We start from the raw sequence: 25,800 nt of genomic DNA, 5'->3' as shown, positions 1-25,800 counted from the left end.
AAGGCAAGCGGATCAAATAACTTATCTAGGATACACAAAATTCAGAAAAAGCTATTAGAGTGGTAAGCAAACATTATGGATGGACAGAGTGAAAATTGATAAATAAATGTTTTCCTTTCAACGGAAATTAGCAATGGAGCAGCAGATGTGGAATCTAAGATATGGGCCATCCTGGATTCAGAGGTATGCAGGGGACCGGGTGCTACTAACACGACTCTCTCGAAGGTAAAACCTGAGTTTGATTGAGCACCAACTCTCCATAAGCTGCAGCATCTGGAAGGAAAAACTGCAAGATCACATGTCTCAAAGGACAGTCACCCCAGAGAGTCTGGCAGATAGCAGTTTAGCTGGGGAAAAGGAATAGGTCATGATGTGTAGGGAAAGCAAGAACCATACCCCCCACCCACCCCTGGCCAAGCATCTTGAAGTTGTCCAATACCTGCAAGATTTTGAAAGGCAAAGAAGACAGCAAGAGATTTGGGTGGAGGAAAAGTCATTCAAATCAACGCTGTGGCGAAAAGGGCTATGCAAAGGGTAGAGTGGATAGATGCAAAGAGGACTAAAGGGTATTTGTAGTGGAAGATTTCACACTTAGAGGCATTGAAGTCAATGGAAAATAAAAAAAAAAAATTAAGCAGTATAAAACAAGCTGTTATCTGCTTTGCATTACCGACCAAATCGTATCTGACCCCCAATGTTGGTTGTGTCCAAATGCAAGAATCTGCAAATACTGCAAACACACACTAAGGCAGCTGATGGACAGAAAAGACAAGTCAACATATCGGGCCAATACCATTTCAAATTCAAGATCCAGTTCGAAAAAAAGGACTCTGCCTAAACCTCTTGCCGATTCCCGTCACAGATGTGGACAAATTCGTTATGCCATTACAGCATTTAGAATTTTTGTTTCTGATGTGAAACAGAAAAGACCTTAAGCAAAGGATTCTGGCACAGCACCAGTGGAGATATTTCCCCCATTTTGTTTCTTGCATCGTTGGTAGAAAGATTGAAAGACATGAAGATATATAACCTAAAGAAGTCCTGATGCAAAAGCTGCTTTTCAACACCAGATTGTTAATCAGAAGCTAATTAGGTCCCGGAAGAGAATCTAGCCAGACAACTGAGATAGGAAGGATTCAGTGTGAGGAAGTGAAATCAGAGTTTGAGCTCAAAAGACTGGGATCTAGAAGACCAATTTGGAATTAACAAGACCACCATTTCCCATCCGCTAAATGGACTTCCCCCAAGGACTGAGGATTGGAAGAAAACAGAAAAATCCACGGCTGTGAGAATAAACAGCATACCAATTTCCAACCAGCCTTTTCTGTAATCAAGAGGTGATCTGGTTCACTGACAGGGCCGTGAATCATTTTTCACCCTTCTAGGCGGATTGCACACAATGAACAGAGGTGCAACAGTTAGCTGTCACCCAGGCCATTTCAGCAGATGTACCTAGTTACTGATTACTTTTGTCACCAAAAAGTCTTGCTTTGTTTACATAACAGAGTACTACTATAGTACTGTTAGTCTGGAGAGACACCAACTGTTTCCGACTAAAATTTGAAAGTGTCCCACAGGAAAACATATTGCTTGGAGTTCCGTGCAATTTAAAAAGATAAGAGTTTAAATAACACCTTAGAAGCCTTCAGAATTTCTCCAAGTACTTCACAAACTATAACTTTGAATTTCAGTGAGATATGTAAGCAAAGTTCAGTTCCGTCTGGACCCAACAGCAGTCCAGATGCCAAGGTTCCAACTTAATGGACTTTTAGGAATTCTACAGAATAGACACTGAAAAAAAGTGTTAATGCTGCAATATGTGGAGAATGTGCAGGAAGAGGTTTTAGCTTGTTTTTTGAAAAAAAAATCAAGGACTTCATAAAACAGTATCCATAACCATGTCGATGAGATGGCAAAAGCATAGGCTTTTCATGTTAAAACAAAATTTTAAATCATCTCCAGTTCATGCAAGTTTTGGCTTGCCCGTAGACATTTATTTCCCTTTGCCTCTCAACAAGACATGCAAAATAGCAGTGAGCTTCCTTCACTTGGTTCTCTGTCTTGATGGAACTTTCAACTTTACATCATTTTTATGGTCCCTCAAAGAAATACGTCTACAACTACTTTTTCCTTGTTGGGACTGGAACTTTGCATCTGTCCTTCACTCTCTATTCCTTCCTGTTTCAGTCCTCCTATCCATGGATAGATGATTGGTTAGTTAACAGGAAACAGAGTAGGCATAAATCGGTCATTTTCTAGTTGGCAAGATGTAACGAGTGGTGTGCCACAGGGGTTTGTGCTGGGGCCTCAACTTTTTACAATTTATATAAATGACTTAGATGAAGGGACCAAAGGTCTGGTTGCTAAAGTTGCTGATGACACAAAGATAGGTAGGAAATTAAGTTGTGAAGAGGACATAAGGGGGCTACAAAGGGATATAGATAAGTTAAATGAGTGGGCAAAGATCTGGCAAATACAGTAGAATGTGGAAAAATGTGAAATTGTCAATTTTGGCAGGAAGAATAAAAAAGAAGCATATTATCTAAATGGTGAGAGATTGCAGAGCTCTGAGATGCAGAGGGATCTCGGCGTCCTAGTGCAAGAATCGCAAAAGGTTAGTATGCAAGTACAGCAAGTAATTCGGAAAGCTAATAGAATGTTATTGTTTATTGCGAGGGGAATTGAATACAAAAGTAGGGAGGTTATGCTTCAGTTATACAGGGTATTGGTGAGACCATATCTGAAGTACAGTGGACAGTATTTAAGGAAGGATGTAAATGCATTGGAAGCAGTTCAGAGAAGGGTGGCTAGACTAATACCTGGAATAAGCAGGTTATCATATGAGGAAAGGCTGGACAGGCTAGGCTTGTATCCGCCGTTTAGAAAAGAGGGGAATTGACTGAAACGTATAAAATTCTGAGGGGTCTTGACAAGGTGGATGTGGAAAGGATGTTTCCTTTTGTGGAAGAATACAGAACTAGGGGTCACTGTTTAAAAGTAAAGACTTGCCCATTTAAGACAGATTTGAGAATTTTTTTCTCCGAGGGTCATGAGTGTGTGGAACTCTCTTCCTCAAAAGAGGCAGTGGAAGCAGAGTCTTTGAATATTTTTAAGGCAGAGGTAGACAGATTCCTGATAAGCAAGGGGGTGAAAGGTTATCGGGGGAGATTTACAAGAATGTTGACAGGACTTGAAAGTTGCAGCTATGAGGAAATATTGGATCGGCTAGGGTTGTTTTCCTTAGAACAGAGGAGGCTAAGGGGTAACTTAATTGAGGTGTACAAAATTATGAGGGGCCTAGAGTAGACAGGAAGGACCTGTTTCCCCTAGCAGAGAGGTCAATTACCAGGGGGCACAGATTTAAGGGGATTGGTTGAAGGATTAGAGGGGAAATGAGGAAAAAATTTTCACCCAGAGGGCGGTGGGTGTCTGGAATTCACTGCCCGGATCGGTGGTGGAGGCAGAAACCGTCAACTCTTTTAAAAGGTACCTGGACATGCACCTGAAGTGCTGTAACCTGCAAGGCTACAGACTAGGTGCTGGAAGGTGCGCAGACACAATGGGCTGAATGGCCTCCTTCTGTGCCGTAACGTTTCTATGATTCTATGGGTAGGCGGGAATGTGGAGTTGAGGTTATAATCAGATCAGCCATGACCTTGAATGGTGGAGCAGGCTCGAGGAGCCGACTGGCCTACTGCTGCTCCTAATTCGTATGTCCTGGTCTCTAATTTAAGCCAGGGCAAGTATGCTCACATCTGGCCTTTAATACAGGAACTTTCCACAAATGAAAACCATGCATAACAAATTCTGCTAAGCAATGCAGAATTATAAGCAATGTTAATTCCTTGACCTCAGTTGCAGCCAAGCAAATCTCCACACACCATACACTCACCAGAAACCATACCTTCTTCCAACTCCAGTGTATGCCATCAGTTTTACATAAAAGTGACAAACCTCTCAAATCTCTTTTTAGAATGGTTTACTCCACTAAATATTAACATTACTTCAACCCATCAGCCTTTGAATCACTCCTTCTACATTATTCACATCACTGCCAGCAGCAACAGGGTTAAATTTATATTCAAAGTCCTACAGTTATGATGCAAGTTTTTTTTAAAGAACCAAAATGACATCATAAAGTGCAATATCCCACCTTTAGTTCTAACTACCTTTAAATAATCAGCCTAAAGGGTTCTAGCACAAACATGGCTTTGCACACATGTACCGATTAAAAATACGGAGGGACAGATACTGGCAAAAGCAAGCCACACTTCCTTAGGTGATACCATACCACAATGGTACTAACCTCATACTCTTTAGTGTTACACTTCAACCTGTTACAGCAGATTCAAGTTGTAGATGAATATAAAGTGAAATAGCAGCAAAATAGATTTCAACCCTAGTGCAACTTAATTTATTCTGAAAAGGTTTATATTCCCTCCCCACCCTCAACTAACTGCAAGCCATTCACGATCATGGCTGATCGGATTGTAACCTCAACTCCACATTCCCGCCTACCCCAGGTAACCTTTCACCCCGTTGCTTAACAAGAATCTATCTACCTCTGCCTTAAAAATATCCAAAGACTGCTTCCACCACCTTTTGAGGAAGAGAGTTCCAAAGACTCACGCCCCTCAGAGAAAAAAATATGCAATTTAGTGCTCTGGGATTTGAAAAAGAAAAAACACATACACTTTAAACAATCCTCCATTTTACACATCTCTATTTCTAAAATGCACAACATACCTCAAAAGTGCTTGGTTCCTCGTTTTGTTTCTTCTTCTCTCAAAATGCCCTTCTGTGTCAGAGGATGATGAAGAGGAGGTGGAATCACTACTGTGTATTGCATGTCTTCGCCTTCAAGAGAAAATTCTATAAGCACAATTGCTTAAGTTCCACGCATAGCAACTATATTTTAAAGCCTCAGTGTATCTTTAATCTTCTATTTATCAAGCCAGCAAGTGTAAGACCATTTGTTATCTTTTCAGAGTCTCGGGCAAATCTTTAAGAATTTCTGAGACTAGGAATCACACTGATGCCAATATTCACACTTTCTTTCCATGACAGAGCTGCATACTATTATTAGGATCTTAGCTCAGAGAATCCTGATGTGGAATCTGTATGGGTGGAGCTAAGAAACAACATGGGGCAGAAAACATTGGTGGGGGTTGTGTATAGACTCCCAAACAGCAGTGGTGATGTAGAGGATGGCATTAAACAGGAAATTAGAGACGCATGCAATAAGGGTGCAACTGTAACTACGGGTGACTTTAATCAACATTTAGATTGGACAAACCAAATTAGCAATAATACTGGAGAGGAGGAATTCCTGGACTGTGTACGTGATGGTTTTTTGGACCAATATGTTGAGGAACCGACTAGAGAACAGGCCATCCTAGACTGGGTATTATGCAATGAGACAGAATTAGTTAACAATCGTGTTTTGGGGGGTCCCTTGGGGAAGAGTGACCATAACATGATAGAATTCTTCATTAAGACGGAGAGTGAGAGTGTTGATTCCAAGACTGGGATCCTGAATCTAACTAAAGGAAACTATGAAGGTAAGAGGCGCGAGTTGGCTATGATAGATTGGGGAATGTTACTTAAAGGGTTGACAATGGATAGGCAATGGCTAGCATTTAAAGAGCACATGGATGAATTACAACAATTGTTCATCCCTGTCTGGCACAAAAATAAAACAGGAAGGGTGGCTCACGAAAGAAATTAAGGATAGTATTAGATCCAAGGAGGAGAAATATAAAATGGCCAGAACAAGCAGCAAACCTGAGGAATGGGAGCAGTTTAGAATTCAGCAAAGGAGGACAAAGGGATTGATTAAGAAGGGGAAAATAGAGTATGAGAGTAAGCTTGCAGAGAACATAAAAACTGACTGTAAATAGATATGTGAAGAGAAAAAGATTAGTGAAGACAAACGTGGGTCCCTTACAGTCAGAAACCGGGGAATTTATAATGGGAACAAAGAAATGGCAGACCAATTAAATACATACTTTGGTTCTGTCTTCACAAAGGAAGACACAAATTACCTCCCAGAAATGATGGGGAACATAGGGTCTAGTGAGAAGGAGGAACTGTATGAAATCAGTATTAGTAAGAAATGGTGTTAGGGAAATTGATGGGATTGAAGGCCGATAAATCCCCAGAGCCCTGATAATCTACATCCCAGAGTACTTAAGGAAGTGGCCCTAGAAATAGACTTCTATAGACTCTGGAACAGTTCCAACGGATTGGAGGGTAGCTAATCTAACCCCGCTATTTAAAAAAGGAGTTAGAGAGAAAACAGAGAATTATACACTGGTTAGTCTGACATCAGTAGTGGGTAAAATGCTAGAGTCCATTATAAAAGATGTAATAGCAGAGCACTTGGAAAACAATGACAGGATCGGACAAAGTCAACATGGATTTACGAAACGGAAATCATGCTAGACAAATCTACTGGAATTGTTTGAGGATGTAACTAAGTAGAATAGATAAGTGGCTGTGGTGTATTTGGACTTTCAGAAGGCTTTCGATAAGGTCCCACTTAAGAGATTAGCATGCAAAATTAAAGCACATGGGATTGGGGGGTAAACTTTTGACATGGATAGAGAACTGGTTGGCAGAGAGGAAACCAACAGTAGGAATAAACGGGTCTTTGTCCGAGTGGCAGGCAGTGACTAGTGGGTATCGCAGGGATCAGTGCTAGGACCCCAGTTATTCACAATATATATTAATGATTTAGATGAGGGAATTAAATGTAATATATCCAAGTTTGCAGACGACATAAAGCTGTGTGGGAGTGGGAGCTGTGAGGAGGATGCATAGGAGCTCCAGTGTGATTTGGACAGGTTGAGCGAGTCGGCAAATACATGGCAGATGCATGGCAAATGTGAGGTTATCCACTTTGGTGGAAAAAACAGAAAGGCAGATTATCTGAACGGCGATAGATTGGGAAAGGGGGAGGTGCAGCGAGACCTGGGTGTCCTTGTGCACTAGTCGCTGAAAGTAAGCATGCAGGCGCTGCAGGCAGTTAAGAAGGCAAATGGTATGTTGGCCTTCATAGCGAGAATATTCGAGTACAGGAGCAAGGATGTCTTGCTGCAATTATACAAGGCCTTGGTGAGACCACATCTGGAATATTGTGTGCAGTTTTGGTCTTCTTATCAGAGGAAGGATGTTCTTGCTAGAGGGAGTGCTGCAAAGGTTCACCAGAGTGATTCCTGGGATAGCAGGACTGACATATGAAGAGAGATTGGGTCGATTAGGCTTGTATTCACTAGAGTTTAGAAGAATGAGAGGGGATCTCATAGAAACCTACAAAATTCTAACAGGACTGGACAGACTAGATGCAGGAAGGATGTTCCCAATGGCGGGGGAGTCCAGGACCAGGGGTCACAGTCTAAGGATAAGGGTAAGCCATTTAGGACTGAGATGAGGAGGGACTTCTTCACCCAGAGAGTGGTGACCTGTGGAATTCTCTACCACAGAAAGCAGTTGAGGCCAAATCATTAAATATATTCAAGAGTTAGATATAGTTCTTAGGACTAAAGGGATCAAGGAATACGGGGAGAAAGCAGAAAAAGGGTACTGAGTTTGGATGATCAGCCTTGATCATATTGAATGGCGGTGCAGGCTCGAAGGGCCGAATGGCCTGCTCCTGCTCCTATTTTTCTATACAATTAGAAGGCAGCTCACCACCACCTTCTCAAGGGCAATTAAGGAAGGGCAATAAATGCTGGCCTAGCCAGCGAAGCCCACAGCCCACGAACAAATAAAAAAAACTAAATACACAGTCCTGTAGCTTTACAATACCATACAAAGTGTTTTATTGGCAAGATACTTGTTTGGGATCAAGCAGATGAGAAACAAATCAGATATCTGGATTACAGATGCCTTGAACTCTCTTACTAGGAAAGGCTGTTAGCCATAATCTAACATTTTAGATTGAGGATTATAATTTCATTACAAACCTGGTAACTTTTCTCTTACAGTAAGGACTGCGAGAGCCAGCAGTACCAAATCGAAATCTTCGTCTTACAGGAGAAGCCGGGCCACGATAAAATATTGTGCGTTTTTCTTCGGGTTCTGGTGCCAAAAACATAAATGAAGCAATCTCATCAGATTTTTCCAATATGTACACACAGTAGACTGAGGCTTTCCCAAATGCGTTTTATAAGATAGATTGGCAATTACCTATTGTTCAATTTCATACTCTTAAAAAAACAAAAACTAGAATCTGCAGGATCACACTGCTTTTGTTTTACAAAGAGGTGCAGTTGTTTTGAATAAATAAATTAATGACAAGATCTAGCTGTGCTACCATCAGTAAATTTGGGTAGTACAAAAGGGTTTAATATTTTGCCAAAAGACACAGTGGGAATCCTCCCTAAACTCTGGGGCACAATTTTACTGCTAAATGGGCTCATTGTATATGCAGTTTAAGACTAACAAAGGTGCAGTGTTCGTGCAAGTTTGGGTGCCTGTACATGCAAGCAAGTGGGTATATATGTACATGCTTGCCGTCTGTTAAGACAGTCTAAAACAAAATCTAATTATAAAGTTCAAACCTTTGGCTGTAAAAAGAACAAGCTAAGATAATGACGCTAGAAACCCTAGTAATCCGCTTGCTACTGTTGGACTGACAAAGAATGAGTAATACAGATACCCGAGGTAACTAAGGTGCCAGAGTATTATCACCATCTCCGAAAACCTGCTGTAATAACAGCAAAATACCTTAAATCCGGATCAGCCTTTATCTCTCCTTGCCCTGGAGACACACTGATAATAATGCCAATAGAATACAGCCATCCCACCACCACCACCCCCCGCCAAATCTCCAGAGCAAGATGATAATGACCTATAAAAAGCCAGTCATTACCTGTTTTTTTTTTGGAGGGTGGGGGAAAATGAGACATTAAAATAAATCAGAGGGAGTCACTGATTTACATGTACATCTCAGCAGCCAACTCAAGTGTATCAAAGGTCCAGAAGCAAGGCCAAAAAAGGGAGTTTAAAAAAAAATTAAAATATCAACATATTCCTGAGGGAGCAAGTTAAAAAAAAAGACATGGATTGAATCACATTAAATAAAAAGCAGTTATACCTTCACCTGGAGCTTGGCATTGCACAACAGCTTTCCTCTGACGTAAATAATAGCGCTTTTGAGTGTCCTCCTCACCATCCTCATCTTCTCTATCTTCAGCCTCTTCTTCTTCAGATAATTCTATAGTTACAGGTTTGGGAAATAATTATTTGTTAAATCAACATGGATGACGGTGGGGTGGGGGGGGGGGTGGCGTCATACCACACACTCAATCCTCAATATCTTCGCTTTTTCACCTGGCCGATTCTCATCGGGCTACAGAATCAACTAGGAGAAAACATAAGCTCATGCCCCTATTCAGGAATGTCTTAAACAAATGGTATAGCTTCTCCCATTTAAATATGTTAATAAGAAATTCAGGTATCCAAGGATAGATTGTTATCCAATGTCACAAAGTTCGTACCTCACAATATTGTATGAATCACAGCTCAAATGCAATCAAACATATTTTTATAATACAAGATTGAACAGTGACTACTGAAGGAAGCATTAGTATCAAAAATGGCTTTTATTCTCTAATTTAGATGTTAACCTTGAATGATGAAATGTGAATGTGGCACAGGGAAAAAAAGGAAATCTTCACGCTCTACCGTATGTGACCTGAATGTTTCATTAAAAACTGGTTGTAGCTAGTTCCCCTCCCCTATATGGAATGATAAAGCACTGGAAACAGCCATTCAGTCCATTGTGCATGTGCCAGCTCTTTGAAAGAGCTATCCAATTTAGTCCCACACCCCAGCCTTTTCCGCATAACCCTGAAAGTCATCAGCTAGCATTGTATGCAGGCAACAGGACTTGCATCTGTCTTAATACTGTCTAGATATACTCATTTATATAGGATTATAAAAAAGAGACCTCCTCAGTCAATGCTAGCTCATGATTTTCAGGGTTATGGGGAAAAGGCTGGGGTGTGGGACTAAATTAGATAGCTCTTTCAAAGAGCTGGCACATGCACAATGGACTGAATGGCTGCCTCCAGTGCTTTATCATTCCATATAGGGGAGGGGAACTAGCTACAACTGGTCAAAATGGTCTCTGTACAACTAAACCTTTATGTTACTTACCGCCACTGCCGTCTTCATGATCTTCTGTGGTTTCCTCATCTATTGTCTGAACTGTCCTCTTTTTCACACATGAATACATATCCAGATTTTCCTTTAAAACAAAAGACAGCATCAGAACCACACACTATTGTACAATCTTGAACAACTTTTACCCTTTGATGGAGTTGGTGTCAAGGCTTGGCTCAGCACATTACTTTTGTCAGAATAGCAGACTTTGAAAAGTAAATCAGTATGGAGAAATGATTAAACACTACAATTCTGTACTACAGCACAGTAGAACTCTCACCTTCCCCCAAGTCCCCCAACAAAAAGCCACCCACCAGCCAGGCTTCAAACACAAGTACTCAAATCAGTATGTGCATAATTTCCAAGTATGAGTATTTGTCACTCAGTTTCCCCCTTCTCCCAAACTAATAACTAACATCTCTAACTTGCCAATTTTTCCAACCAGCATTAGCTCAATCTAGTCACACTCAGATGCAGTTCACATATTACATTTCAACTATTTAAAGTAGAGTCTTACTTCTTCTTCTGTATCATCAAGCTCTCTTAAAGTCTCCAATTCTCTCATTCTCTGACGACGTAGTTTCTTCATGTCATCCATTTTCTGCAACACAGCTTCTGCAGTGCTGTCCAACAGAAGTTTCCAAATTTTAGGTTACAGTAACACATTACAGACAGCAAGACAGTCAGATTCCTAACTGTTGAATCGTAAGCACAGAAAGGAAATTTTCCCCACTCTTACTTTGTTATCAATTTATCAAAGAGTACAGATTGGTTTAGTGTGTTGTAGCGATTTCTTCGGAGCCGACAACTGCGCCGCACTTCTGTATCAGTGCCTTCATGTACACTTTCATCCACTTCCATTACAACTCTGTTACTCTGAAGTGATCTGGTGACTGGAGCTGCATTCACTAGAGAGAGGATACCATATGTGATCACTATGTTACGGAGGGCATACATTCCCTAGCATTAAAAACACATTCTGCTTCTCTCAATAATATTTTATAAAGCTATCTTGAGTCAAAGTATTTATAACAAAGCAACAGGCCATTTAGCCCAACAGGTCCATGCTCCACACGAGCGTCCTCCCACCCCTCTTCATCTAACCCTACCACCCCATCCTTCCATTCCTTTCTCCCTCATACTTATGCAGCTTCCCTTTAAATTAATCTATGCTATTGCCCTCAATTACTTGGGTAGTAAGTTCCACATTCTAACCTTCTCTGGGTAAAGAAGTCTCTCCTGAATTCCCTATTTATAGCCCTAGTTCTAGTCTCACCAGCAAGTGGAAACAGCTTCTTCACTTATCTTAAAGACTTCTATCAGGTTTGTTTAGAATAAACGTTAACAGCAAATTGACTTTAAGCTGAGCTTCCAACCCTGTAGAGCCTTTCCATCAAAAAGCAACTTACCTCCACCTCCATTTCAGCTGCTGAAATCCTCATCCATGTTTTTGTTACCTCCAGACTCCATTATTCCAATGCTCTCCCGAGTGGCCTCCCATCTGCAACCCTTCATAAACCTGAACTCATACAAAACTCTACCACCCATATCCTAACCCACATCAAGTCCCATTCACCCATCACCACTGTACTGAACCACCTACATTGGCTCATGGTCAACCAATGGCTCAAATTTAAAATTCTCTGTATTCAAATGCCTCCATGATCTTGGCCCTCTCCACCTCTGTAAACCTCTCCACCCCAACAACTCTCTCCCAATTCTGTGGCCCTCCTATCTGGCCTCCTATCCATACCCATCAACGACAGTCATGCCTTCAATTGTCCTGGTCCCAAGAGCTGGAATTCCCTTCCTAAATGCCTCTCTCCTCCTTTCAAACACTGCTTAAAACTTAGATCTATGAACAAGCTTTTAGTCATCACATCTACTATCTCCTTCATTCGCTCAGTGTAAAACATGGTCTGATTGTACTCCTGTGAAGCGCCTTGGGACATTTTTCGATGTTAAAGGCACTATATAGATGCAAGTTGTTGTTGCTTAAATGGGATACAGAATTGATGCCAATTGTACAACATTGTCCTGCAACATAATGTTGCCACTACCAATTGTCAGGTTAATGGCTACAATTTTGACAAAAACAGTAGACAGCAAGTCCAAACATGATTTAAAAAATTAACATCCTAATTTTTGCAGAACACATACTTAAGAACATCAAAAGATTTAATTCTCCTATAATTTGTTCTATTATAGGACTGACTCCAGGAGACTTAACTTAAAATACCAAGATTAATTTGGTATATAACATTAGTGAAATACAATAATGCAAAAGTTTGATCTACCTTCTTTATCATTACTTTTGTTGATTTTCAGTCTTACTGACTGCCTGCAGAGAGAGCAGAAAGAAGAGTGCTTAAGTACTTAGGCGAAAATGTCTTGGGTGAGGAAGAGAGAACAACATTCTTGGAGTTTTCTGAACTTGGGTAATTACATTTGTTCCTTAGTATTTGCAAAAAATGCAATGGCGCTCTCTAGTGGCAACAAATGCATACTGAAATTTGCAATACATAAACAATCTAGGTAGATGATTGAAATTTAAGATGATGCAGTGCATACAATTATAGAAGGAAACCATGACGGTGAAAACGTAGAGGGCACAGTGGCGCAGTGGTTAGCACTGCAGCCTCACAGCTCCAGTGACCCGGGTTCAATTCTGGGTACTGCCTGTGTGGAGTTTGCAAGTTCTCCCTGTGTCTGCGTGGGTTTCCTCCGGGTGCTCCGGTTTCCTCCCACATGCCAAAGACTTGCAGGTTGATAGGTAAATTGGCCATTAGCAATTGCCCCTAGTATAGGTCGGTGGTAGGGAAATATAGGGACAGATGGGGATGTGGTAGGAATATGGAATTAGTGTAGGATTAGTATAAATGGGTGGTTGATGGTCGGCACAGACTCAGTGGGCCGAAGGGCCTGTTTCAGTGCTGTATCTCTAAACTAAAAACTAAACTATAATATCCAACATTGGTTACAAATATTTCCTTTACCTGGTAAAATGTTGTACTTCCATCCCATTGTCACACATCTCTTCAGTGGTCTTCTCATTGCAGCTCAAATCTAAGGAGGTGTCAGTTTGGTGCAACCGATTTTTCCTTCTCAAAGCAGGAGACAGATTATCATTGATGTTCTCCTTCACATTGGACAAATAACTCTGCAGTGAAACAATTACACCAGGTTCTGGAAGATTCATCAAACTGTAAAATTTCTACGAATTCCTGCTAAACAGTAGGCTAATATTTTTCCTATAACTCTAGAATAGTTGGAAACTAGCAGAAATGGTTCATGGACCATGAGATCAGTCAGGAGATAAGCTAGTTTTTATTTTGTTGTACCGCTCCTGTTGGTGTCCCAGCACATGTACAAATGGAAGTGCACAAGGCTCGGGAACCTCCTAATTATTAGAATGAGAAGACCTCAAAACACATTATGCCAGCACGGTCATATTTCAAAATTTTAATGATTTCCACAGGAAGTATTTGGGAAAATTGTCAGTTTTTCTGACAAACCATTTATTGCTTTTAGTCTCCAGGAAAAAGACAAATTCCATTTAGCACACTAACCATCCTTTGGCTCAGTGCCCTCTTTTAAAATTTGTAAGAATACACTGATTTTAAAAGCAAAATATTACTTAACCAGATTCTTGGACACTTCTTCCATATACCTCAGCTCATCCACCTGTAGTCTAAGTTGCACCAAGTCCTAGTCACCCATCACCTGTGCTTACTGACCTACCCTGGCTCCCAATCCAGCAACATCTTGATTTAAAAATTCTCACATTTTCAAATTCCTCCTGGCCTCACGTCTCCCCATTTCTAATATTCTCCAGCCCCACAGCCCTCTGAGAACTCTGCGATCCTCCACCACTGGCAGCCATGTCTTCAAATGCCTAGGGCCTAAGCTCTTGAATTTCCTCCACCCTTCTCTCCTCCTTTAAGACACTCCTTAAAAGCCTACCATGTTGACTAGGCTTTTGGTCATCTGTTCTAATATCTCTGTGGCTCGTCGTCAAATTTCCCTGATAATACCCCTGCAAAGGGCTGTGGGATGTTTTAATATATTAAAAGGCACTATATAAATGCAAGTCATTGTTGTTCACAAGCTCCTCTCACCCACTGAATTGGAAAACTCTTCATTCATTCCCTGACTGTGAAGTGGTGGTTAGAAAGACACAAAATACCAAAAAGCCATTGTGGCTTTTGAAAGAGGGCCTTTCAAGCAGAAGACAGTCATGAAAGACAGGAAACCGCAGGGAAAAGTTGTTCTGCAAGGATGAATCTAGGAGTTAACCAAACAAGGTGACCACTAAAGCAAGATAGCATAGCATGTACCTTACTACGTGGAGATGTGGACCTAGAGATTAAGCAGCATGAACTGGGTTCAGGCAGAAATCCCTGCACCAGAATAGGCAGGCTTGAGATACACCAGATATTGGGCCTCATACCTTATCCGATGGAGGTTTTTGAGGGATTGGGTCTGGGAGCTGACAAGTTTTCAGTTCCGCATTTATAGTTTTTTTTAAACAAATGTATCTTTTTGGTGTTGGTATCCAACAGTGCATTTAAGAGCCACCGCTAAGGCCACTCACGTAACACTTTCCTGAACAAAGTGACTCCTGAAAACGCAGCCTCGTGCCGACATCATCAGAGCGCTCCTAGCTTCGCACATGTGCAGAACGGACCCTTGCTGTCAGTATGGTGCTGCGCATGCGCAGCCTAGGTCAGCACCCGGCTTGCCAGGACTAATTCACGCACGCGCGCGAAAACATCATCGCATACTGCAACATCTGCTCGCCACTCACTCCCGCCTCACACTTCTCCTCCCTTGGCCACTTGCTCCCTGCTTGACACACCGCCCCCACCACCTACCTGTGAGCCACTTGATCCCAGCCTCGTCACTCCCTCCCCACTTCTGCTCCCCACTAGAGCATTGCCACCCGAACGGATCTGAGGATATGTGTCGGGTTCAGGTCGGGTCACTCTTCCGGGTCCGGCATTCGGGCTCGGGTTGGACACGCTCTATCACCACCTCCGGTGCGTGGCTCCAATCTTAATGTACTTTTTAAACAACCTTTCAAGTCCAGTTACAGTTTTTGTTGCTTACCTGCACAAGCTTAAAAAGTGAAAAACAGAAGCTGAACATTCCGGTGGTCGGGTCGGGTGTGGGGAAAAATGAAAGGACTCGGGCCGGGTCAAGTTTCATTTGCAGACCTGAGCCGGCCTTTACTCCCCACACCCTCCCACAATAGCCGCCCTCCACTGGGTGGGAGAAGCGGGGGAGAAAGAGAATGACAAGACAGGCAGGGAGGGAAGGAGACTACCAGTGGGATGAAGCGGGGAGCAGTGGCGAGACATGGAGCAAGTGGTGAGCAGATAGGCGCGGAAAGCAGCAGCTAAGAGAAGCGTGATGGCAGGAGACAGCGGGGTACTGTTGAAGGTGGGATGGAAGCGACAATCGTGGCATTTGGGTTTCATTTGTTTTTTGTGATAAATTGAGCAGCACCATCTTTTCTACTGGAAGCTGCCAAAAATGTCACAGACAGTGCCATTTCAGTGCATGAGGCTGCATTTGCGCATGTGCAAGTACTGCGCCACCTAGTCGTTGCGTTGTCAGCAAACGCAGACTTTCCTGAATGGAGCTACCTGGCACTCACTGAACTCAGGGCATACCAATTCTTCAAAGGAGGCCTCAAACAGGCACTCGACCCCTTATTTGCAATTTGTAAAGGGACCAAAGCTTGTTTCAGCCACTGGCCCCGGATGCCTTTTTCTATCTTTACCAACATGGTAGCGCACTCTCCGCATGGAATATTTGTGCGCGCACACTACCTGACATATGAGATGCCTTGCTGTCCATTTGTGGGGAAAGGCGTGGCATCCAACTTCCAGCTATGCAAATCTGATCATCTAGTCACAAAAGTTTTGTTTTTTTATTTCGAAAGCTAAGAATTCTGTGTGTTTTTAAAAACTGAGAAAAAGGATATTTCTCTGAAGTTTGAATGCTGAAACTTGGCGTTTGAACTGAGTAACCGGGACTGCGAGGCACTTGTTTCCAAGCAACTCAACAGGGAAATGACAAGATGATTTATGACTGTCACGTGACTAATTGTTAGTGTTTTAGTTTCAGTTTTGCTGTGTTTGAAAAAGATCAGGGAGCTGGAAGCAGCTAGCAGGCTGGGACCTGTGTTTGCAGACCTGAGGAAAAAAAGACTTCTCTTAAAAAAAAATTGCCTCTCTTGTAAAAAGAAATTCTACATTTGAGGTGTTGGCTGTGGTCTGCCTAAAGAGAGAGGAAAAGACTCCTGGAACAGAGAAGACCCAAGAAAAGAGGAATTACTGCTCTCTGTGGAGAAAGGCTCCTTTGCTGAAAGGAAGCCCTCATTTTAAAAGGTAGCAAATTGCCTCCAGTCTCTGAAAGATATCTGCCTCAGGAGTGATTCCTGTTGCCTCTTATGTTTTGGGAGATCCTGAAAGCTCAAGAAAGCTTCGATTGCTAGACTGCTATTTAAAAACTCAAGTAGACCTGTTGCTACACCTTTTTGCTGAAAGACCTGTGTGATGCCTGATGCAAATTGCCTTGAAAGCCTACCCATCACAGACTGTTCATCAACCTCGCCATGAGAGACTGCGACTGGCATCTGACTATTCGACTCTGGGACACCTCACTGACCTGGAAATATCCTACCAGAACATTACAACCCAGTTATTTTATTGTTCTTAAATAACAGTTGTAATCTGAAAACACCCTTTTAAAACCAGTTAACCATTTTTTTTTTTTTAATGTGCATGAGGGTTAGGTAGAAGAAGTAGTTTGAAAAGAATCCTTTCACATACAGGGTTAATCTCATTATTGTTGAAGACTTATTTTTATTTATAAAGTTAATTTTGTTGTTGTTTAAAGAAAACTGGTTTGGTGTGCATTATTCTGGGGGACAAACAGTGTTCAATTTGGCTATTTTTCCAGTCGGTGGGAAACTTTACTAATATGCAATAATAACCTGTGGAGTAGTGGAACTTGCAGGTTGATAGGTAAATTGGCCATTATAAATTGCCCCTAGTATAGGTAGGTGGTAGGAGAATATAGGGACAGATGGGGATGTGGTAGGAATATAGGATTAGTATAAATGGGTGGTTTATGGTCGGCACAGATTCGGTGGGCCGAAGGGCCTGTTTCAGTGCTGTATCTCTAAATAAATAAAAATAAATAACCATCTCTATTGCATTATACATTCACCTTGCTGTAGAATAGCTAAGTGATTCAAACCAAGTTTCACCTCAACTGGTATTGATTCAGCCTTTGAAGGAACACAAAAATATAGGCTGGCAGACTAGTGCAGTACTGAGGAAGAGATATTAACCAAATCCCTCACAGATGGACATAAAAGATCCCATGGCACCATTTTGAAGAGGAGTAGGAGAGATCATCCTCATGCCCTGGCCAATATTTATCCTTCAACCAGTATCACTAAGATTATTGGCTCATTATCATATTGCTGTTTGTTGCAGCCTGCTGTATTTCCTACAATACAACAGTGATTATACTTCAGAAGTACCTCATTGGCTGCTAAAGCACTTTGGGACAACCTGAGATCATGAAAGGTTCTACAGAACTTCAAGTATTTTCTTCTTTTTATATGCTAAAGTTCAGGTCACAAAGGTGTTTCCAATGTTGCATCCCCAGAGCCTGCTATCAAACAAGTAGATACAGGGCAGTGAATCAACTCCAATAAGACACTCAGTCTACTTACAGGAATGACTGCTGCCAATGAATTGGAGGCTATCTACAGCAACCCCACATTTGCAACAGACATTCTCACTGCAGACTGGTTCATGTACTGGCTATCTAGAGTGCAAGAAACAGAATATCTAACGCAGCAGAAAGCAGTTGATGCTACACCTAAAAAAGGGATGCCTGCACATAGTGCTTTGCAAGTGCACTAATTTTAAACAACAATTACGTCGATGGAGCATTTGAGCTAGGAAGAGAGACTGGATAGGCTAGGGTTGTATTCCTGCGAGCAGAGAAGGCTGAGGGGGGACCTGATTGAGGTATACAAAATTATGAGGGCATTGACAGGGTAGATAGGAAGAAACTTTTTCTCTTGGCAGAGGGGTCAATAACCAGGGGGCATAGATTTAAAGTAAGGGGCAGGAGGTTAAGAGGGGATTTGAGGAAAACTTTTTTCACTGAGGGTGGTTGGAATCTGGAACACACTACCTGAAGGGGCGGTAGAGGCAAGAGCCCTCACAACATTTAAGAAGTATTTGGATGAGCACTTCGAATACATAGGTGCTTGATGGCCGGCACAGACACTATGGGCCACGAATGCCTCAGTAAAAGGAGTCCATCATTTAGGACTGAGATGAGGGGCAATTTTTTTTTTTTTTTTTACAGAGAGTCTTGTGAATCTTTGGAATTCTCTATCCCAGAGGGCTGTGAATTTTCCATGACTGAATATATTCAAAGCTGGGGGTAGGTAGATTTTTGATCTTTGCTGGGGATCACGGGTAGCGGGCAGGAAAAGTGGAGTTGTGGCAGATGATTGGCCATGACGGTACTGAATGGCGGAGCCGGCTTAAGGGTCAACTTGGTCTACCCCTGCTGCTATCTTCCTGTGTTATGTGCTGAATGTGGCAACAACCAGACCAGTTCCTGATTGGAGGCCGCGTCTCTGCAATTTGGATAGAGGACTTTCCCAGGATATAGGAATGCTGGGATACCCGAGCCTCCATGGCCAACAGCAAATACCCGCAAATATCCAACATCAAGCGTCCAGAGGAAGCAAATTCCCCCGCAAAATGCAAAGAGCTAAGAGAAAATGGGAAGGGTTTGAATAACGCCAAGAGATCATGAAGTAAAAACTTCTAAAATGATGACATTTGTCCAACGCCTTGCGGCCCATGTGACAGTTTATTAGTGTTGCAGCCTCAGTCCGCCCAAAAGTGGGGAAGGCAAACAGAAACAGTTTCCCTCCCAACTGGGGAGAAGACTCCCGCTCGCTCGCTCACTTTGCACCGCCCGGGTTCTTTTTTTTTTGTCCGACAAAAGCAAAATCCGCTTCTATTTTGACGTCTGCGTCAAACGGAATTATATAGGAAAAGACTCCGACTTCAAACTGCGCCACTGCCCTCCCCCCCTCCTCTCTCTCCACACACCCCGGGCCCGGTTAGTGACACATCCCGTTAACCCGAGACATCCTCCGGCCGCCGGGTTGATGGGCCTCCGTCCAAACCGCAGCGACTCGCCCCGCCTGAGGGGATGATTTCATCAGGGAAAAGAATTGGCGATCAATCGGAGATTCTCCCCCCCCCCGAACCCAACCCACTCCTCCTGAAAGTATCAGGCCTGGGATTTTATTCATTCGGTAACAGTCAGACCGACCCCCGGTTACCCGCTCACTTACCGGATCGGATCGGCCTCGTTTGCCGTACGGGGCCGGAGGCGGACTCTCGCTCTGCTCCAGCGCGATGAACTCGGAGCTAGAGTCCAGGCTAACGGACACGCCACTCCTCAGCATCACCATCTCGACCGCATTTCCCTCAGGCAGAGGGCGGCGAGTTGACTAAATCAATCCCGCGCTCAGACTGAGTGCACACGCTACGCCTGCGCGGCCGCTGCCGACCGTTAGTCTCCCGCTCCGGCCGTTGGAAGTTCTAGCGCCAAAACTTTCCCGCGCGACCATCAGCGCCACTCACTTGACCGCATCCTTCCGTCAGTTAAAGTAGTTCCCTTCCGATCCCGACTCGTTCTGATGTCCGCAACGATCACGATGAACAGAATCCGCGGCAACTCTGATATCATTTGACAGAATTCATTTCACGCCTGTTTCAGTTTGGGGTTTTGTCGCCCTTTTGTCTTTTAGCGCGGAAGGATTCGGCAATACAAATAACAGCTTCCCAGTTTTTTTTTGCCCAGGAGTCGATGTGAGAAATGCAGCTCCACCCCCCCACTCCGATTGGTCTGTGTTTCAGCCAATCCGCATGCGCCAGTGTCACGTATCACCAGGGTTGCGTCATGCTGGACCAATCAGAATTTGGTTAACGCATGACGAAATAGACTGGGTGTGGTTAAAAGGAAGAGGAGCCGGTGAGGTGCTTGTTGGTTTGTAATGAATGGATAGGTGTTGGTTAGGGCTTTTTAAAGTAAGGCGAATGGGGGTGGGTTCTAGTCCCACTACAACAGCTGAGGATTTTACATTCTGTTAATTAATTCAGCAAATCTGGATTCTTGTGTGCAGTACTATCAGGAATGATGTAAATTCATTGGAGGCAGTACAGAGAAGATTTACTAGACTAAATACCTGGAGTGGGTGGGCTGTCTTTTGTGTTAAGGTTGGATAGGCTAGGCTTATATCCACTTGAATTTAGAAGAGTAAGAAGTGACTTGATTCAAGCATATAAGATCCTGAGGGGTCTTGACAGGGTGGATGTGGAAAGGATGTTTCCCCTTGTGGGTGAATCTGGAACTAGGGGTCACCCATTTAAGACAAATGAGGATAATTTTTTTTCTGAGGATTGTGATTCTTTTTGGAACTCTCTTCCTCAAAAGGTGGTGGAAACTGAGTCTTTGAATATTTTTAAGGCAGAGGTACATAAATGTTTGATAAGCAAGGGAGTGGAAGGTTATGGGGGTAGATAGAAATGTGGAGTCATCAGTTCAATCATGAACTTGTGGAGCAGGCTCAAAGGGCTGAGTGGCCTACTAATTTGTATGTTTGTATGTAAATCTGCAAAGTGGTAGTAATGGTTACTGTGAAAATCATGGATTGTGATTAAAACCCATTTAGTTCACCTTTTAGGGAAGGAAATCTGCTGCTCTTGCCTGGTCTGGCCTATATTTGAGTTCAGACCCACAGCAATGTCCTTGACTCTTAACTACCCTCTGAAATGGCCTCTCAAACCATTCAGTTGTACTCAAGAGGTTGACTCACTATCTTAAGGTCAATAAATGTTGGCCTTGCCAGTGATGCCCACATCTGATGAATGAATTAGAAAAAAACCTGTGCAGTAGATGCACTTTCACATCCAACCCCTCAGCAGCAATATTAATGAGTTCTTAGTTTACCTGAAAGGGTGATGGGAACAAATTCAATGGTAACTCTGAAAAGGGAATTGAATAAATACTTGATGAAACCATCGCATGGTTTTGGGGAAGCTACATGGTAGTGGGACTATTTAGGGAGCTCTTTCAAAGAACTGTTATAACCAAGGCAGGAGTAATGCACTGTTAATTCAGTTCCACTCCTCCACAGGTCACAGTATATGAGTAAAGTTTCCCACCTACTGGAAAAGTAGTCAAATTAATCACTTCATTTATCCCCAGAATAAAACACACCAAATCTGGTTCCTTTAAATAGCAAAACTATTTATTAATAATGAGATGAATCTATATGTATAAAAAGACTTTATAACTCCTCAATCTTCCTAACCCTCATGCAAACACATACATTCAATTACCAACAGTTAACTGGGGAAAATGGAAATATCAACTTTACAAGAGTTTCTTGGGAATAAATAAATAACTGGGTTGTAACTCCAGGTGGGTTATTTCTGGTTTGGTGAGGTGTCCCAGAGTCAAAAAGTTAGATGCCACTCAAAGTCTCTCCAGGCAAGTTTGATAAACAGTTTGTGATGGGTAGGCGTTCAAGGCAATTAATCTGCAGCAGGCGTCACACAGATCTTTCAGCAACAGGTCTAATTAAATTTTAAAGTAGCAGTCTTAACAGTAGAAACTTCCTTGAAAGTTCAGCAACTTTCAAAAACACAAAAGTCAGCAGGACCTACTTTCAGCAAAGTAGCCTTCTCTACATAGCACTGCAATTACAGAACTCACTCTTCAAACAAGAATTCTTGAATGGAGGCAACAGAAACCTGCCCCACCCAAAACACAGGCTTTCTTTCTTCAAAACAATGTCTCTCCACAGGATGGAGCAACTCTCGGTCTCTTCCTCTTTGATACAGGAATTATTTTTCAAGAGAGAGTTTTCTGGGCTGTATTCCTGGCCAGTTTCCAGCAGTAACTCTTCTAGCTGCTCACAGCCCCTAGTTTCTGCTTTCACTCTGTCCTGTTTCACTGCAGAACTGAAACTAACAGTTTTTCCACAAGAGTCATAAAACCGTTATAAAACCATCAGGTTACCTGGATACAAATTGCCCTGCAGCCTGGACTCTTCAAACACTAAACCTCTGCAGTTATTGTTCACAGAGTTTTTTTCAGTCTTGAAGGCACACAGATCTCCTAGTTTAAAAAAAAACAAAAGCACTTAGGACAACTGGTACAGACATGATGGGCTGAATGGCCCCCTGTGCTGTATCATTTTACCTTAGAGTACTGAATTAAGTGCCTCAGAAGCTGTGCAATTTGTGACATACACCAATAGCATATGTTTTTTCAAGGATCTTCTGGTCTTTTACAATGTCGTCCAATTGGTGCTTTATCCCCACAACTAATCTATTGGTAAGGTATCATCCTTAGCTCACTGGTAGTATTCTATTCAATGCATCAGGGAGTTGAACAAGTAATCTAGTAGTATTGAGAGTGGGAGGTGCAGTTTTCGGATGAGACGTTAAACTGAGGCCCCATCTGCCCTCTCAGCTGGCCATAAAAGGTGCCATTGCACTATTTTGAAGAAGATTATGGGAGTTGTGGTTCATATTTATCCATCAACCAACAACATTAAAAAACATTATCTGGCCATTATCACATTGCTGTTCATGGGAGCTTGCTGTGCATAAATTGGCTGTTGTGTTTCCTACATTACAGCAGCGATTACACTTCAAAAAAAGAACATCATAGGCTGTAAAGTGCTTTGGGATGTCCTGAGGTCATGAAAGGTGCTATATAAATGCAAATCTTTCTTTTAATGTAGGAGATATGTAATAATATCAATTATGCCTCTTCATATCCCCTTACCCTAATTTTACTACTTCAGACTGCTTTGTTGTTTCACTATATTTAAATCTAACCCATAAACGCCGTCTTTAGCTCCCAAGGCCCCATGCTATGGAGTTTCTGCCCTAAACCTCCCCCATCTCTCTACTCTCCCTCGTGCTTTAATAGTCTTCAAAACTTACCACTTTGACCAAGCTTTTAGTCACCTGCCCTAATATCTCCTAATGTGGCTCGGTGTCAAATTTTATTTGATAACGCTCCTATGAAGTGCCTTGGGACATTTTACTACATTAAAAGTGCTATGTAAGTACAGGTTATCTCCGTTGTACACAATTTAGCTTCTACACTACCTATATTACAACAGTGACTATACTTTAAAATACTTCATTAGCTGTAAAGCACTTTGCGACATCCTGAGATCACGAAAGGTGCTATGTTAATTCAAGTACATCTTTCTATTCCTCAAAACAATATGCTGTGTCATTCACTGCAAGGTCTGTCTTGGCTCCTTGCTTCAGGACTGTACACTGACACACACCAAACTGCCCAGTTTTCTGAAATATCCAAATCTGTCTGCATCTGGTTAGTGCTGCTCCTTGTTATTTGGCTCTGCCTTCGACTTTATTTTCAATATCTTAGGCATCAGTGCTTGGACTCCTGTTGTTTCTTAAATAGCCCTGATGCAGAAACCGATCATCCCCTGCAGACAGTAGCAAAATAGAGCAGGAGGATGCAGTGAACCAACTGAGGGAATAGTTGCATGCAAAAACATGAAGGGACACCCATTATAAATTTAATGCAATTCATATTGTTAAACAGTGAAAGTGCACGGTGGTTTAGTACCGTAGGAGAGCCAGTAAAATCACTGCGAGATCTGACAGGATTTAACTCAAAAACAAGAGAGCTTTGTGTTTGCAAACATGTGCCTAAATCCACTCAATCAGTCCCTGCAAGTGACACTGAAATTACGCGCGCAGCCAGCTGCCCGCAGTTGCGTCAGTACGTGGGCGGGGCAGTCCGAGCGTGTACACCGGCTATTCTGCTCCGGCTTCCTGTTTTAATTATGATCCCCGGTCGATTGTTCCGATAGGAGAAGCCACGCTGGTTAATGGGCTGTGCGAGTCGCCTTTGAAGCAAATCTTTTTTAAATCTAAATTTACGTGTTTGGCAGTTCAGTGTTTTTTTTTCAAGTTGTTATGAGTACTCCAAACCCTGAGAGGTTAGACCCTGGAGGTAAAAGCCAGATCCCAGCCATTATAAAGGAGGATTGTGTATACACCAGCTGTTATTGGTAAGCAGGCCTGACAAGTCCACTGACTGTGGAGAGAATGGGCTCAATTATTCATTATGGGCTAAAAATCCCACATTTAATGTAATTTTCCTGAAATTAAACATTTGAGTTTTGATCAGTGTATATTTTTTTTTACAGAAAAGCTATATGATTTGGAATGTACTACCTGCAAGGGCGGTGGAAGCAGATTCAGTAGTGATTTCCAAAAGGGAATCAGATAAATATTGTACAGGGAAAAAAATTGCAGGGCTATAGGGAAACAGTGGGGGAGTAGCACTAATTGGATAGCTCTTTCAAAGAGCCAGCACACGCATGATGGGCCGAAATATCACCTCCTGTTGGTTGCCTGATCTTGGCAGGTATGGATCAGTTTTTTGGGGCTAGTTAAGACATTTCATCACTCCACGAATGGTGTTCGTGCTTTCAGTTGCCTAGGCCCTAAGCTCTGGAATTTCCTCACTATACCTCTCCGTATCACCGCCTCGCTCTCCTCCTTTAAGACGACCCTTAAAATGTGCCTCTTTGACCAAGCTTTTGGTCACCTGTCCTAATATCTACTCATGTGGCTCTGTGTCAAATTTTATTTGATTATGCTGCTGCAAACGTCAGGGGGGGGTGCATTTTATTATATTAAAGACTCGAGAAATGCACGGTGTTCCTTCTGTATTGGTCTCCTCTGCTTCCCATGTCCCCCATCTCCCGCCGCATATACTAATGTCACCAACCATTAGAAGATCTGCAACTAGTCCTGTTCTTGCTGCTGCTCCAATTTTTATCCTTTTGTTTCAATGACATTTGTTCTGAGCTGAAATTGGGAATATGTAGAATTGTTGGAAAGGTGTATTTTCATTGAAGGATTATTCATAGTTGACTTTTAGGAATAAAGGCTTGGTTGTAGCCCCACTGACCTTAATGTTATTGAACCGCCATTGTTGCTGATGAAACCAAATTTTTTGTCCTTATGTTGATAGCAGTTATACTGTAGTATCAAATGATAAAGAGAACACAACTGAATTTATGATGGTTGGAAACAATTTAATGTACTACCACATTCAGCAGTTCTCTAAAGCTTACAAACTCATCTTGCAGACTCCTTGGGCTGGAATTTCGTCACCAAGACGGGAAACAGGAGTCGGGTCTGGTTTTGGGTCAGAAACCCGCCTCCGACAGGAAACTGATTCAGGTTCAGATTTTCAAATGGGTAAGCCCTTAATTGGTATGGAGATGGGTTTCCTGTCCACTTACAGCCTGTGAGGCTGGGAATGGAGGTGGGTCAGTTGAAGTGTGGGTCTTATGTAGACAACCCACATCAGCCTTCACTGAGACTGCCTGGTTCTCCTGAAGGAGAGATCTGACTTCCACAGCACCAGATGGAAGCAAGATGTCACAGGGAGCTGGAGGCCTGGCACCTGGGGCAGGGTAGACCCTTGCTTCATCGATGC

The 25,800-nt window shown here is 42.5% G+C and overlaps 2 protein-coding genes across 9 annotated transcripts in view; one reads left to right on the top strand and one right to left on the bottom strand.

Moving 5' to 3' along the window:
- The window catches only part of LOC137370206 (ATPase family AAA domain-containing protein 2-like), an 83,990-nt gene extending 63,910 nt beyond the window's left edge, over nucleotides 1-20,080 (bottom strand). For 2 of the 4 annotated variants that reach the window (XM_068032527.1, XM_068032528.1), the window contains exons 1-9: nucleotides 19,580-19,857; nucleotides 13,167-13,330; nucleotides 12,468-12,511; nucleotides 10,910-11,078; nucleotides 10,688-10,793; nucleotides 10,165-10,255; nucleotides 9,101-9,220; nucleotides 7,968-8,082; nucleotides 4,747-4,857 (exon numbers count right to left, since the gene is read on the bottom strand). In XM_068032527.1, the coding sequence (XP_067888628.1) occupies nucleotides 4,747-4,857; nucleotides 7,968-8,082; nucleotides 9,101-9,220; nucleotides 10,165-10,255; nucleotides 10,688-10,793; nucleotides 10,910-11,078; nucleotides 12,468-12,511; nucleotides 13,167-13,330; nucleotides 19,580-19,699 (1,040 nt within the window). In that variant the 5' untranslated portion in view covers nucleotides 19,700-19,857. The other 2 variants (XM_068032529.1, XM_068032530.1) reach the window with 2 other exon arrangements.
- ntaq1 (N-terminal glutamine amidase 1) overlaps nucleotides 18,523-25,800 on the top strand; it is a 33,293-nt gene continuing 26,015 nt past the window's right edge. Inside the window, exons 1-2 of one of the 5 annotated variants that reach the window (XM_068032534.1) lie at nucleotides 24,271-24,358; nucleotides 24,497-24,717. In XM_068032534.1, coding sequence (XP_067888635.1) covers nucleotides 24,671-24,717 — 47 coding nt within the window. In that variant the 5' untranslated portion in view covers nucleotides 24,271-24,358; nucleotides 24,497-24,670. Of the gene's footprint in view, nucleotides 18,649-24,151; nucleotides 24,359-24,496; nucleotides 24,718-25,488; nucleotides 25,560-25,800 lie in introns of those variants that run through there. The other 4 variants (XM_068032535.1, XM_068032531.1, XM_068032532.1 and 1 more) reach the window with 4 other exon arrangements.

This window comes from Heterodontus francisci, chromosome 5, assembly GCF_036365525.1.
Source record: "Heterodontus francisci isolate sHetFra1 chromosome 5, sHetFra1.hap1, whole genome shotgun sequence".
Lineage (NCBI taxonomy): Eukaryota > Metazoa > Chordata > Chondrichthyes > Heterodontiformes > Heterodontidae > Heterodontus > Heterodontus francisci.
The sequence above is the reverse complement of the archived record's forward strand: the minus strand, read 5'-3'. Positions and strand labels throughout refer to the sequence as shown.